The sequence below is a fragment of the Bicyclus anynana genome, chromosome 20 (assembly GCF_947172395.1).
Source record: "Bicyclus anynana chromosome 20, ilBicAnyn1.1, whole genome shotgun sequence".
Lineage (NCBI taxonomy): Eukaryota > Metazoa > Arthropoda > Insecta > Lepidoptera > Nymphalidae > Bicyclus > Bicyclus anynana.
This window is the reverse complement of record NC_069102.1, coordinates 7,197,617-7,213,579: the sequence shown is the minus strand read 5'-3', so window position 1 is coordinate 7,213,579 and position 15,963 is coordinate 7,197,617. Positions and strand designations below refer to the sequence as shown.

Here is a 15,963-nt window from a genome sequence, read left to right as displayed (position 1 = left end):
ATTACAATCTCACCTGATGGTAAGTGATGATGCAATCTATGATGGAAGCGGGCTAACTTGTTAGGAGCAGGATGAAAATCCACACCCCTTTCGGTTTCTACACGACATCGTACCGGAACGCTAAATCGCTTGGCGGTACGTCTTTGTCGATAGGGTGGTAACTAGCCACGGCCGAAGTCTCCCACCAGCCAAAATGTCAAAAAGTATATGAATACAGGTTTTTTCAATAGCGACATTAGGCATAGAGACCTCACAAAGTAAATGTTGCCGATGTCTACTTATTGTAATCTACTTTTAATTTTTTATTTCCGTTACAAGCAAATATTAAGTGACAAGCAAGTCTAGCCCACAAATTCCCTGCGTGGACAATAACAGCCCCATGTTTTTCGAAATTTTCAGAGAGACAGAGGAATAAGTTAGAGAAAGCTAGAGCCTAGAGGATATGACATAATATCATATCATTGTGCTCTAGGATCCGGAAAGCTTGAGGCAAACTAAAATATGATGTATCCTAAAAAATAAGACTCCTAAAATAATTGTATGTGTATTCACATTCATAATTAATCAGGTGAAAAATGAACTTAATAATGAATTATAAAAAAAATATTTGTTGACCTATAACCTCTGTCCCAAATTACAACAAAATCCGTCAATTTTGTAGTCGGTATTTGTTCGTGATTTTTGCATGATTGACCACATCCAAAAAATTCTTACTTACTGTATTTATAATATTACTAGAATCCATAAAAAAGAATCAGGTACCTCCACAAAACAAAAATCCATAATTACAATCTGAAAATACTAAGATCCTTTTAAAAGTTAAGACAAAAAATTCGAAGTTTTCAGAAATTTTTCCTTTAATCTCAATGAAAATTCTGCGGCAAATGTATTTCATCGCGTGAACTTCTGCGACCTGTCACAACTAAGTACTTAAAATAAAGACGAAATACAAATTGCTTTTGAGAGCTCAGATTTTTTGGTAGCTATAAGTAAATCAATTAATTACAACTTTCCAGACGTTATTGCATACCTACTCATAAAGTAATTCTTAAAATTAAGAGCAATGATCGCGTAAAGTTTTTTTAAACGATTTTACAACAAGCCGGGGCATTCAACTGGGTCGTCTGGTCCTATATATTTCTTATCTTATCTTGATTGTTTGCTTGCTAGTTTTTAAATATGTTTTTAATTATTTTTTTTAGAACGAATTAGGAAATGATCTTAATCGTATTACGATTACGCTTAAATCTTAAGCATGTACAATCTGGATTAAATTGACCAAAATAGTATTTTTTTTTTGTTTCATTCAGAAAAAAAATTACGTGATATTTGCCGAGACCCCCCCTCCCTCCAACGTAAGATTAGATGAGATTTGACTCGACCCCCTCCCCCCCTAAAACATCTCACGTAATTTATGAACGCCCCCTTATCTCCTAGTAACCTAGTTGTAGGTACCCTGTATTTAGTTTGTGCCTAGGTACATAAATCCACAGTATTTCACTTATTCTATATACCTTCACTAAAAAGTGATTCTACATAAAAATAAGTAACAGTGCAATAAAGACGGTGAAAGTTTTAATTAAAAAAAAGAACTATAGACAATTGCCGCTGGCTGCTCATTTGAATTGCTGTAACCCCAGGCCACGACTCTCAACGCTCAAACAAATCAGAGTCAAGTGTCAACAACAATAGCCAGCCAGAACGAGTTGTACTCGTGCCCGAAGGGTTCCGTACAATTATCCATAATAATTACAAAAATCACGTTTATTGTATTGAACCCCATTGAATATTTATTTATTCTGTTTTTAGTATTTGTTGTTATAGCGGCAATAGAAATAAATAATCTGTGAAAATTTCAATCATCTAACTATCCAGATACATACAGCCTGTGATAGACGGACGGACGGACGAACAGTGGAGTCGCAATAATTAGTTACCCTTTGGATACGTAATCCTAAAAACGAGTGTTTGAGTGTCTCGACAATCTCGGTGGTTCGATGTGCGTTTTTATTTTTAAAAATATCTAAAACATTTATACACGAGTAGCTACAAAAAAGCTCTACAAAGTCTACGAAACCGTAGCACCACGTGCTACGACTTGAGATTTGTTTGTGTGTAACATTGTAGTTTGTGTGTGCGAAAGTTAGTGTGTGTGTAAGTTTGTCTGTAATTGTGTAAGCATGTGTGTTCCTCTTTTACGCTGCGGCTATTGAAGCGAATTTTTCAAATCGAACCAGTAGTTCCTGAGATTAGCAAACAAACTCTTCAGCTTTATAATATTAGTAAAGACCGTGGCCCAGCTGTATCGATCCCGAGCTTTCTTAATGAGTATGCTCCGACTTCTCTGAAATTGTACTCATTTAGGTACATTTTATGTGGAGTTTGCGGGCGATCATTATCGGTTTCAAACTTCAGTGCCACTAAGAGTTTTAACAAGAGTTCTTCAAAGCGGTGCGTCGGTATTCATTTCCCTTTTGTTTATTTTTGCACAAAGATTTTATACTTTAGATATGTCACTAGTGAGTCGAAACTGAGGTGGATAAAAGTGGCTAATTGTCATAATTACATTTAGTCGTATTGTAAACAACGAAGTTATTTAAAAAATAATACCTGCCTAGAAATTGTCTACAATGTCGAGTTGCGTGTTCAGGAAGTGTGAACTATATACAAATAAGTCCCTATATAATGTTAGTAAACACTAAATTGTAAACACACATGTGTGCGATCAGTGGAGTAACTAAAGTTGGATCACTGTTTGCAATGATTTTGTAGGCACGTAACAAACGAATAACAATAGTATGAAATATCGTTGTTTTTACACTTTTTGCGTGGTATTTTAAATATCCCTTTCAGTTTCTACGCGACATCGTACGCTAAATTGCTCGGCGGTGCGTCTTTGCCGGTAGGGTGGTAGCTAGCGGCGGCGGAAACCTCCCACAAGCTAAACCTGGATCAATTACGATAACCTCAATCGGCACAGCTGGGAATCGAACCCAGGACCTCCATTTTGTAAATCCACCGCTGTCGAATTTTTACAATAATTAAAAAATATATAAAACATACATTGACTTAGGTACTGATCTTGTCATTATCGACATAAAAATATTAATATTATTAAAAATTTAACCCAACAAATAAATGCAACTTTATTTCTTTAAATAAACGGTAGAAATTTCAAATTTCATTAAAAACCTTCCGAAATCAACAGCAAAAGAAGCAATTTAAATACTGATTACCTAGAACGTTTTAAAAAGTTGTAAAAAAATAAATAAGATGTGATAGCAAGCAATTTTCCACCGCCAAAATACGGTACACTAAACGTTGAGTTAAATTTCCGTCGCGCCCGAGTTAATGGGCCGAAAGTGAGTTATTTGTAATGAAATCATAAACTACGAGTAGCTACCACACCGATATACAACATTGGCTCTGGCATTTGTGGTACGTACAATAAAATTTCATCATCAATATCATTATCAACCCGTATTCGGCTCACTGCTGAGCTCGAGTCTCCTCTCAGAATGAGAGGGGTTAGGCCAATAGTCCACCACGCTGGCCCAATGCGGATTGGTAACTTCACAGTGCACACACGCAGAGAATTAAGGAAATTCTATGATATGCAGGTTTCCTCACCGTTTGGGACACGTGATATTTAATTTCTTGAAATGCACACAACTGAAAAGTTGGAGGTGTAAGCCCCAGATCGGATTCGAACCCACACCTTCCGAAATCGGAGGCAGAGGTCATATCCACTGGGCTATCGCTAGAATAAAATGTATCTATACCTATTACCCTTAATATGATCCGTGAGCAACCAACTTTTTAGCTGTGTGCATTTAAAAAAAAATTATATCACGTGCCTCAAACGGTGAAGAAAAACATCATAAGAAAACCTGCATACCTAAGAATTTTCTTTATTATCTACTTGTGTGAACTGTGAAGTCTGTACAGACAACCGATTTTTTTATTTGCACCAGGGCCCTTGGTTACCTAGCTACGCCACTGATTAGAAAGAAGAAAGAAAGAAAGAAAATAAATTTATTCAAATTTAAAAGTTACAAACAGTATCCTTAACTAAAGACAGCATGTCTGTCTGTAACCCTTAAAAAAGAAAGGGTGTACAGCTCAGCATATGCCGTGTACTATATACAAGCATAACACACGGCGCTGATTTTCAGCTGAGACCCGTGTGACGTAAAAAACATAAAAAAATAAAAATGAGAACAAATTCAAGTGAATTAAATTTAATTAGAAGCAGCAAATATGTTTAAAAATAATAATTAAGTATCAATTAAACTATAGATGTAAAGATATATAGTGTGATTTATATATGAATTTATAATGTGAAGTGTATTTCTTAATGTATAAAATATATATGTACCTATAATAAATAGAAAATCATATTACTTGTACAATTAAGATAAAGAACTAAATTAATAACTATTGTATCAAAATCACCCTAAGCCCGCTTACTTATAAGAATTACTCCCCTATACCCTGTAGTGGGCTTTAAGAACAGACTGATAATGATAACTAACAAAAAAATACCCAAGCGACAATAACCAATGGCGTCAATAAATTTTCCACCGACAAAATACGGAAATCTCCGTAGGCATCAATTTACGTCGTGGAGTGAGGTAATAGGGTGGATCGAAACCGAGGTAATTAACTCTCACACTATCCCCTTCGCAGCCAGAGCTCACGCTCCGTGATTATGGCACTGATAGCGGGTAAAATTACCCAAGTGTTTTCTTTTCGATTTTATTTTACCGCTTTGTTGGTTTTAGTAAAGGCTGAAGGCACTTTGCAGCCTATGTGACTTACCTACTTAATTTTGTGTTGTAGGCGTTTTTAAAAATAAAAGTTTAAGTGCTTATGTGGTTTCAGTTTAGCTTTTCACTTTTCATACTTTTTTATAATATACTCCTTCATAAATTATTATTCTACTAGCGGACGCCCGCGACTTCGTCCGCGTGAAATTTAGTTTTTACAAATTCCTCGGGAACCATGAATATTTCCGCGATGAAAAGTTGCCTATCTTAACAAGCTACTTTTCATCCAGAATAAAATCTATTTCCATTCCAAATTTTAGCCAAATCGGTTCATTAGTTGCGTCGTTAAAGAGAAACAAACATCCATACAAAACTTCGCGTCTATAATATTAGTAGGATGCGTGTGCAATTCGTCATCTCCCCCTAAAATCTTCGTTCCTCATTCGCACTGCGCGAAGTTATGGAATATCTACGCTTCCAGCTTTTCGTTTTTCCTACCACCTACAATATGGGTATCTTCAAGTCAAGAGTGAAGGCTGCTTCGCTTACTGTCAAGCATAACGGCTCCCTGCAATCCGCTTGATATCCTCGGTCCACCTAGTGGGTGTCGATCAACACTGCGCTTTTCGATACGAGGTCGCCTTTCCAGCACCTTGGGACCCCAACGTCCATCGGCTCTTCGAACTACATAGGCCTGCCCATTGCCACTTTAGCTACGCGACTCGCTGTCGTATGCCTATCTCCTTATTTCTGATTCGATTACGCAGAGAAACTTCAAGCATAGCTTACTCCATCGCCCGCTGAGAGACTGTGAGCCTTCGAATAAGGCCCATAGTTAGCGAACAAATCACGAATCAATAGGTAAAGACGGCCGGCAAGACGTGCTGCTCGAAGACTTTCGTTTTCAGGGATTGAGGACCGTCAGGAAAAGGACATCAATATCCTACGTAATTAAACAAAACCCTTCTTTAAAAGTAGGTAGCTAAGTATTTTAAAAAAATTACTATTTTCAGGAATGGTATAAAATGAAACTTTTAACGCATGGTTTGTATGGAAGAAAACTAAGTTTTAATAGAATTATAAATAACAAAGGCCCTGTGTTAGCTGGGAGCATTGTTTCAGTAAACGTAACTTGCGTTAACGAGCCATCCAATTAAGTATGCTAACTCAGTCACTGGATAAATAAAACAAAGCCTGCGTCGTTTTCTTTAGATTCCTTGTTAGATAACTACGTAGGTACGTACGTACGTATTTTTTCATGAAATAGGTAATTTTTACCTAAAATAGGTAGAATAAATCCTATTTATCTAACCTATTTTAAGTCTTATAGGACCAGGTTTGAAACCGGAAAGTGGGTAGTCTTAAACCTTATGCCTCAGAAATCACATTACATTTAACAGTGAGAGTCACAATTTAAAATTAAAAAAAAATATTTCAAGCACTTTTGAAACGTCAAGGTTCAGTATTTGTTTCTTTTTTTTTTCTTTTACTAAAATTTTATATAATTTTACTTTCCGTGTGAAGGTCCAATGGCCTCCAAGTACTTTAAGAAACTTATCAATTGTATAGTATTCTCAACTAAGTAAATTAAAGTAAAATGGTTTAAAAAACATGACAAGACATTGAAGCAGCTTGAAGAAAATTCCCTCTCCTAAAAGGAAACCCTGGTCCTGAAGTGTATTATCAAAATGGGCTTATATCTGATAGTGCAGGGTTTAAGGCTTTAAGGTTATTTTAGTGTTATGGCAGTCGAATAAAATATATCATAATGTATTGTAACAATTTATTAGTCACTTGATAATTTCTAATACCTAACTTCCACAACAATCACAGTTAAAGGCAGCATATCCCGAACAATAACTTAAACAAATACTTGCGTAGAAATAAAAAAAACATTTTGGAATCATATTAATATGTAATTAATATTCGAAGTAACTATTCTAGGACTTTTGATCTCAAAATATTAATTTTACAGTTCTAAACAATTTGATAATTATAAATAATTTATAATCATTTATTTATATTTATCACAAGTTGTGAATCGTCAACTACCTGTAAGTTAATTAATGATCAACTTTTATATCAGTTGGTGATTTAAACATAACTCAAACGAAATTACGCAAAGTTTTCAATTTATTTACCGGTATTCAAACATTTAACCCAATCGCACTCTATACAAAAATAAATTAAAACTACTATGTACAAGAACATTTTAATTTAATTTAAGATCACTCCAGATTTCTTTTCCTCTGCCGCATTCCAAAAGGCATTTTGGACATTCCTTTCTGCATAACATTAATTCTGTCCGTCTTTATGTGTATATCAGATGTAATTAACTGGTCTAACGTCTGAAATTAATGAAAAAATAAATTAGATATTTTATTTAAAAAGAAAAACCGGCCAATTGAGTGTCGGGCCACGCTCAATATAGGGTTCCGTAGATTAAGTTAGCACTTTAATTCCATAAGTAATGCGCAAATAATCCGATAAAAATACCCCTAAACGGTTGGTTCTGGATACATGAACGCTGGTAGAGGAGGGGACACTTAACTCTATATAAATAAAAGCTCAGTATGTCACAGTCTGACTCGGGACTCAAACCCAATACCCCGTAATCCAAAGCCGCATAGACTAACCAATGGACTAACAAATGTATTAAAGCTATTACTTGGTATTGGATAGAAGCAGGCGTTACTTTGCGGAAGTTCATCATGACTATATAATGATTTATTTATTTTGCTATCATCCGCGAAAATTCGGCGAACCCATGCGACAACGTCACCCAGGTCCGACAAAATACTCTCTACGTACGTTTCACCCCGAAACCGGAGCATCCTCAGGAGATGTTGACTCTACAACGTGCAATTGCAAAGAAATTTAGCTTTGCAATTGCACGTTGTAGAGTCAACATCTCCTGAGGATGCTCTGGTTTCGCGGATGATAGCAAAATAAATAAATCATTATATAACTATTAATTGGTGTTAATTACGATATTTATGGGCTCATTATTTTTCCAAGATAATGAAAGGAAAAATCTATTTTTTTGAAGCTGTAAATACCTGTGTATCAATTAGGCCACGGTCTTTTAGCGCTTTTTCAACATTTTCAAATTCTTTTTTGATATCCTTATTATCACTTTTTTCGATCGCTTCCCGTACTGTGTTAATCTGCAAATAATAAATCAATAATAATGCAATAAAAAATCATTTGTTTTTGGAAAAATGCTCATGATTTTTATACTAATATCTCTATTATAAAACGAACGAAGTGAGCCTTACAAGAAGTAAAATACACTAGTGTTTCAAAAAAATATAAAACATTAGCTTCATAATCTTATAGTTTTTATAATTACTATAAAAATATCAAACTTACAGTTTCCTGGAAGAATGTGTGTTTGTCTTTCTGATCTGGTCGATCAATCTCTAAAACTCCTTTTAGTACTGTTATTGCATCGTCGACCCTTTCCATTTGTGATAAAGCCATAGCCTGAAAGTTATGTAAGCTCAGTGAAACGACTAAATTCTATACTAAAGCCATACTTGATGTGGATATAACCCCTGCTTTCGATTTCGGAGGGTGTGGGTTCGAATCCGGTCTGGGGCATGCACCTCCAACTTTTCAGTTGTGTGCATTTTAAGAAATTACATATCACGTGTCTCGAACGGTGAAGGAAAACATCGTGAGGAAACCTGCACACCAGAAAATTTTCTTAATTCTCTGCGTGTGTGAAGTCTGCCACTCCGCATTGGGCCAGCGTGGTGGACTATTGGCCTAACCCCTCTCATTCTGAGAGGAGACTCGAGCTCAGCAGTGAGCCGAATATGGGTTGACAATGATGACTTGATGTGGACTGTTTACCAACAAACTAATTACAAATGGAGGTAGAAAATGCATGTCATTTAATAACTTACTTATTTTAAGTTATGTATTGTTTATTTTTATATTTAATATTATTCGAAATTATAATTTTGAATAACAATTATTTAAAATTATAATTTTGAATAACAATTGTTAATAAAATAATTATACTATATAATAATTATTATACTTACCTTAATGTTTCTAATAGTGACATAGTGTGGTTTTTGTAGCGATACAGATTCCAATGCTATGTGTGGCTTCCCTTGTTTTAACGCTAAAGCTGGAAAGTTATGTAAAATTTTTACACCTATTTACACTAGTTATGTAAAGTTTTTTTGACAATTACCTATAAAAATGCAAGAAGTGAATGCAATGAAAGTTATAGTAAAAGTTAATCTGTTAAGCATCGGCCGTAGCCTCAGACCAATTATAGAAGGACCTGTATCGCACTCATAGTCACGAACAAAATTGTCTGTCATTTTCTGAGGAAAACGAGCTTAGATTTGGTATATATCTTATACTAAAATAGAAGTTTTTGCCCGTTTTTTACACCACTCAATTACACAGAAAGGTATTTTTACGGAGCTCATTAACCGACGAACACGATTATAACTATTTAACATCGATACTATAGAGACAGTTTTTATAATCGCATTAGATCGTTGATCATATACTTTGACAGAAAAGTAACATCAAGCGAGGCAGGTCCTATACAATAATTGGTCTGAGGCCGTAGCTAGTTGCCATCCTACCAGCAAAGACGATTTAGCGTTCAATTTTCGATACATGTTATGTTTAGATTCAGAGGTGTATCTGAACAACGCGCAGCACATATATACCCATTCACTTAGCAACACTCCAAGAGGCGTTCGGCGACCTGGGCGGCCTGCTGAGGCCTGCTTTTCTGCTGGTGCTTTTCGGTTGGCTGGAGTCACTCCAGCCAACCGAAAAGCACCAGTGGGGACCAGCACCAAATTGACCTACGTACAACGGCCAGCCCATGGCCAAGTGCGGAAAAGGCCCAGGAAAGAGAAGAAGAACCATACATACCCGCCATTAATGTAGCAGCTCGTCTTAATGGTACAGTTCCAACATTGACCATTTCTAACCATAATCTTGAAGCATACTCCATACTTTGTGGTGTATTCTACAAATTAATACCAAATAATTAAAAAATTGCAATTAATTATATTAAAGCAGTAACATTATAATTTAAAATGTCATTAATATAAAAATAAAAAATACACACCAATATTAATTCTATTTTATTGAATTGATGGGCATAGAAACATTTACAAAATCTTTTTTACAGAGATAATCATTATATATTAAAGAGATCGCACAGAGAGTACTAAAAATATTCTAAATACTCTACAGCACAAGAAAAATACACTACACTAAACACTAGTATAGTCTGGCAAGTTTGTTGATGACACTCCCATTATAAGCAGGCGACGGGGGCGAAGATAGCGCGGGTGTGAAATCGTGCGTGCGAGAAAGTGATATGCATCAATCGTGGGTTTTTCATTCATCGCTACACGCCCCCCGGCCCGCGCGGACCATCGGGAGTGTTACGAACGAAGTTGCCAAGCCATAGTAAGGTGTTAAAAATCTTTACATTCAATAATAAAGTACAGACAAACTCAAAATTATAAATCTTACTTGTTTATAGCAAGCCGCCAAGATCAAAACCACTGAATATTTAGGGAACTTTGTCATGTTTATTTGTTTCTCTTGAACCCTCTCAAATATCCTGTACATTTCATCATACATCTGATGGTTGTAGAGGAGATCCAACAATATCTGATATGTCACCAACTGATCAAAAAATCCATCATTGTCAGGATCTTCAAAACACTGAAAAAAATCAAATAAAGAAAATATCTGGTTTTAAAAACCACCAAACATGATACTAGTAGTGTTTTTAAAATAGAAGAAAGATAAAATCAAAAACCATTTTCTTATAATCGGCACAATCTTTATGACGTTTTTTTTATTCTATACAAGTTAGCCCTTGACTTGGGAAACGGGTGGAATGATCCCTAGTTAGAACTGATCACACATCTGGCCTCGCCAGACCCTTTATACATATTAGCCCTTGAAAATCCACACCCTTTTCAGTTTCTCACAACATTAGCTTGGCTGTAGGGTGATACACCACAGTCGAGACCACCCTACAGCTAGACCTGGATCAATTAAAAAAACCACAATTGGCCCAGCCGGGAATCAAACCCAGAACCTCTGTCTTTAAATCCACCACACATGCCACTGCTCCATGGAGGCCATCAAAAAACATTGTCTAAATAAGGAGCGGGTGAGAGGATATGGAAAACAGTGTTATAAGTGATAATATTAAATTCATTAACAACCAGATGTTAATGATAGTGGCTGGATTCAACAGGCTTAGTGTGCTTCCCCGAGAAACAGGGTGTAACACTTTCTACTTCCAAACTCCTAGCTTAGAATTTTGACTGAAAATTTCTTAAAAGAAAGGAAATTTTAATATCTTATTACAGCCTGACCCAGGATTTGAACCCAGAACCTTGTAATCCACATAGGCTAAAACAAGACAGTCCATTAAAAATACCTTAAGTTTAAATAGTCAGAAAATAATTTATACAACACCTGTAAAGCCTCTATTGGTGCATCCAAAAAGTAGAACATCCTCATTACTATAGGGCCAAATATGAAGGAACTAAACCTAAATTCAGACTTCTGAGTATTGAACCTGAAAAATACATAAATATTTTTGAGACTATATAAAACTTTTCTAACTTAAAACTTTAAAAAATTGGTTATTTCTACTTACTTACTAGATGAGGGTTTCCCTAATTAGCAGAACATCTACTGAATTCCCATTTTTATGGTAAGTTACCATGAAGTTAATTACTACAAATCTAAGACAATGTAACTTAACTAAGTACAAAAAGCTATGTCAATGAATATTCTATGTTTAAAATCCCATTGGAACCATAGTCTTTTAAAGGATTGAAAGTATCCTATGTTTTGCTTTAAAATGTCTAATATATTTAAATACCAAATTTCGTTGATAGCAGTTTATCAGAAAAAAGAAAAAGGTAACAGATGATGGTAGCGCAAAGGTGTTTAATATGTTTTGAGATGCCAAGAATTTTTTTTTTTCATAGCAAGTACTAGCAGACACCACTAGGATTTACCAGCATAGTTCCCATAGGATTACGAGTATAAAATATAGCCTAAAACACCTGGGGATAGTATAGTTTAGCCAGTATTGCTGGGGATAGTACAGCCAAAGCAAACAAACAAACAATCAAATCTTTCCTGTATAAAATATTAGTACAGAAATATAGACTGTGGTGAAACAATCATACACAAAACCACAAAACTTACTTTTTAACCATTTTTACCACTAAATCCAAATCTGTAGGCTCTGCTATATGCACTATATTCTTTAGGTCTTCGGTAAAAATCATATTTTTTGAATCTGACACAAAGTCATTCATTTTGGTTCTAAACTTATCTGAATAGTTTGTAAATTGCTCTTTAACCCTCTTTCTGGTATTAAGATATCCATCAATACCTAAAACTGACGGAGAATACAGGAGTTGTGCTGAAAAAATATTATTATTTAGAAACACATATTATCTTGAAAAAAACCAAAATAGTAAATAAAACAACCTTGTGTAGTGTGAAAACCTCTACACGGCAACAACGTACGAAAGCTGTTTACTGAAGATATCCTGCATAATGTGTAAAAAAACGACATTTTCATTAAATATTTTCACAAAAAATAATTGTAAATTAAAGCCGATAAAATTTTAGGTTATAATCAAAGACAACATTCGACAAATGTAGGTTATAACCACAGATTATATTTATAACACAGATTAATAGATAGTATCTATTACACAGATTAGAATATGGTAGTTGATACTCAAATAGATATAGCAAAGTTCTCAGTTACTCTGTGTCTATGGTTATTGGTTTTTCACATAGATTTACGATTGTACCTTATAATTCTATGGTTTTTCACCACAGGCCTCAGACTAATATTAAGAGATATGCCTTGCTAGACGTTACCCCCTCTGTCAAATTATAAGATCAACGATCATACGCGCTTATAAAAACTGTCTGTAAAGATTATTGATAATAATCGTTTTATCTATTTAATCTGTGCGTCACGCTTTCATCTAAGTGGCATAGTTTCAAAAGGCTAGCACTCAGAGCCGTTAAGCCTATAAACTAAAAAAATAAATTTGACGTTTCCCTTTTTTTCTTAAAATCTCTAAAAAAATCTGTTTGTGCTTTACAAATTTAATAAAATAATAATAATTTATAAAGTTTGTGAATTGACTATGTGAAATATTATGTTTAAATTAGTTTTAACTTTATTATTCTATTTATTAAATATGACGTGCGCTGCCAATCTTAACCAAACCAATCCAAACACATTATCGTTTCATCGTGATCCTGTCATTATTTTCAATGAATTGACAGCATACGCTTAAAAACCAATTTAGTAAAATAACAATACAATAGTTTTCTAGTGCTCATAACATGAAATAATTGCTTTTCTTACGCTTGCACACAAAGTCATGCCATGTTGAGAAAACATTTCATGCTGTGTGTACTATTCTCATTATCTAATATTTTAGAATGTCTATAAGTTGAAGACGAAATCCAAGCATCAAAAACTATACCCTGTTACCATTTATTTTCTATGGCAACAGGGTATACCCCAGGTACCTAACCTGAAGTTACATGGTGCTTCTAAATTTCTAAAGTAACTTCTATTTCAGATTATAGCTGGAAAATTGTTATAACCATTAGTTATAACAATAGTAGGACAGGACAGAGCTTGCCTTTTAGTTTTTGAATCAGTTTACGTTTATAAGTATTCAAGCCTGTACTGGAACAATATAAAGTATTGTGGCAAAAAATAATGATTAAATAACATTTCATCAAGGTGGATGAACTAAACTTTATTGAAATCATCATTATTCAATATTAGCTTTTGGTAGAACTTTTAAATAATATATTAATTGTTTTACAGAATTTTTCAAATCATGTTCTTTAAGTTCTTTGACCCAAAAGAGGGACACAGGATATAAAGAGATTAGTTTTTATATTAATTAAATCTTGCAAACCCTACTTGTTCAATTCTATTCATTAACCTTATATTGATTTTCAATATAGATACCATGGATGGCAAAGTAAAGTGACAGAAAGGGGCTAAATGAGAGGAGCACTGAATGAGTTTTCATTGAGAACAACATGAAAAGTTCAACAAACTGAGTAATGTTGCAGATGACAAAGGACAGGGTGGAAATGTAATCAATGATAATATAGACCATAGCACTTGAATTAATTTTCTGCCAAACATGTCAAATTTATTATGGCCATTGTCAGTCCAAGTAACTTGCCAAATCCAAGATATCAGCCATCATAAATTTGACATGCTTATAAATTATATATTAAACCCAAATTATGATATTTAGCCACATTTGTTTAAAAATTTTGACCACATAACTAAAACCACAAAACAAATGTTACTTTTTACAGGTACAGAGGAAATAGAACATTTAAAAACGAAGTACAGCCTATGTTTTTCACTTCCAAGTGATTTAAGATATGGCTGATAAATATGAGAAACATTCAAAACATGACTCTACAAGAGACTCAAGAAATAAAGGTAGAAAAAGTAATAAGGACAGTGCAAAATTTAAACAAAGTGAATGCAAAACTCCTCCTCTCCCTATCAGACATGGTTGTAGTATTGAAGAATTAATGAAGCAAAGGCAAACTATAAAGGAGGAGCTGAAAAATATTGAAAAAGATGGAAATAAAAGGAAAGAAGTTATTAAAAAATGTAAAACTGAAACAAAATGTTCTGAAAAATCAAAATATAAACACAATACTGGTAGTTTACATGAAGCTGAAATCATTAGCAAAACGTTAAAACAACCTTCACCAGAAAAAGATTATAACCAAATAGATTCTGAAGATGAGGAAAATATAATTGAACAGAGAAGACTTAAACGAAAACAATTATTAGAACAACTAAATGCAAAAAAATGTAAAACAGAACTAATAGTAAATCATTTTCAAGATAGTCATGAAAATGTACAAAAGGAGGTTGTGAAAAAAGATTCACCCAAATATTTATCAAAACCTCAAATTGTAACTGATATGTTTTCAGAGGAAGACTTTGCATCTAAAAAGAATATTGATATTGTTACACAAGACAATAATGAGACAACTTCTCAGCTAAATGACAATTGGGATGACTGTGAAGGATATTATAATATTAAAGTTGGGGACATTGTTAATAATAATAGATATACAATTAAATCTTTATTGGGCCAAGGTGTTTACGCTAATGTTGTAAAAGCTCAAGATAATAGTAAAGCAAATAGTGAAATTGCAATTAAAATAATTAGAAACAATGAGTTGATGTACAAAACAGGCTTGAAGGAAATTAAGATTTTAAAAGAAATTAATGATGCTGATTCTGAAAATAAATATCACTGTGTAAGGTTACTTTCACAGTTTATGCACAAAGGACATCTCTGTTTGGTGTTTGAAGCTCTGCATATGGACTTGAGATGTGTACTCAAGAAATATGGCAAAAACCATGGAATTAATGTGAAAGCTCTGACAAGTTACAGTAGACAGTTGCTACTTGCACTTCGACTATTGAAAAAGATTGGCATTATACATGCTGATATAAAACCTGATAATATTTTAGTAAATGAAAAAAAGAATACTCTTAAACTCTGTGATTTCGGATCCGCTATGAAAATAAATGATAATGAACCTACTCCATACTTAGTATCTAGGTTTTACAGAGCGCCTGAAATTATACTTGGTATACCATACAAGCACAGTGTGGATGTATGGTCAACTGCTTGTACAATATATGAGATGGCTACTGGTAGAATACTCTTCACTGGAAGCTCTAATAATAGAATGTTGAAAAGTTTTATGGACTTAAAAGGAAGGATACCTAGTAGAATATTAAGGAAAGGCAAATTTAAAGACCAACATTTTAATTACAATAATAATTTTCTCTTACACAAAACAGATGAATTAACTGGTAGAGAAAAGGTTATTGAAGTTGCCAATATTATTCCCTCGAGAGATATGGGTAAAGAACTAAGGAAGAGTTTCAAAAATGCAAATATCAATGAAGAAAAGATTATAACAAATCTAAAAGATCTATTGGAGAAAATGTTAGCTTTGGATGAAAACCAAAGATTAACCCCCACTGATTGTTTGAAGCATCCATTTATATTTGAATCACTGCGGACTGAATAGACAAAATAAATTTTATTAAACTATTAATGATGTTTGC

The 15,963-nt window shown here is 34.0% G+C and overlaps 2 protein-coding genes across 7 annotated transcripts; one reads left to right on the top strand and one right to left on the bottom strand.

Annotated features, from left to right (window-relative positions):
- Positions 1-6,538: 6,538 nt before the first annotated feature.
- Positions 6,539-12,471, bottom strand: LOC112045188 (pentatricopeptide repeat-containing protein 2, mitochondrial). Its single transcript, XM_024081279.2, has 9 exons — positions 12,288-12,471; positions 12,000-12,219; positions 11,256-11,358; positions 10,293-10,487; positions 9,681-9,777; positions 8,822-8,910; positions 8,142-8,255; positions 7,829-7,936; positions 6,539-7,117 (listed from the first exon to the last, which is right to left on the bottom strand). The coding sequence occupies exons 1-9, from the start codon at positions 12,379-12,381 to the stop codon at positions 6,998-7,000; spliced, it is 1,140 nt and encodes a 379-aa protein (XP_023937047.1). The 5' UTR covers positions 12,382-12,471; the 3' UTR covers positions 6,539-6,997.
- A 347-nt stretch (positions 12,472-12,818) lies between these two features.
- Positions 12,819-15,953, top strand: LOC112045187 (serine/threonine-protein kinase PRP4 homolog). 6 transcript variants are annotated; one of them, XM_052887791.1, is made up of 3 exons: positions 12,839-12,949; positions 13,806-13,939; positions 14,172-15,953. In XM_052887791.1, exon 3 carries the CDS (start codon positions 14,241-14,243, stop codon positions 15,924-15,926), a length of 1,686 nt encoding a protein of 561 aa, XP_052743751.1. In that variant the 5' UTR covers positions 12,839-12,949; positions 13,806-13,939; positions 14,172-14,240; the 3' UTR covers positions 15,927-15,953. The 6 variants fall into 6 exon arrangements, with proteins under 6 accessions (XP_052743753.1, XP_052743751.1, XP_052743750.1 ...); XM_052887790.1 differs by having other exon boundaries at positions 12,872-13,128; XM_052887789.1 differs by having other exon boundaries at positions 12,872-13,351.
- Positions 15,954-15,963: the final 10 nt, after the last annotated feature.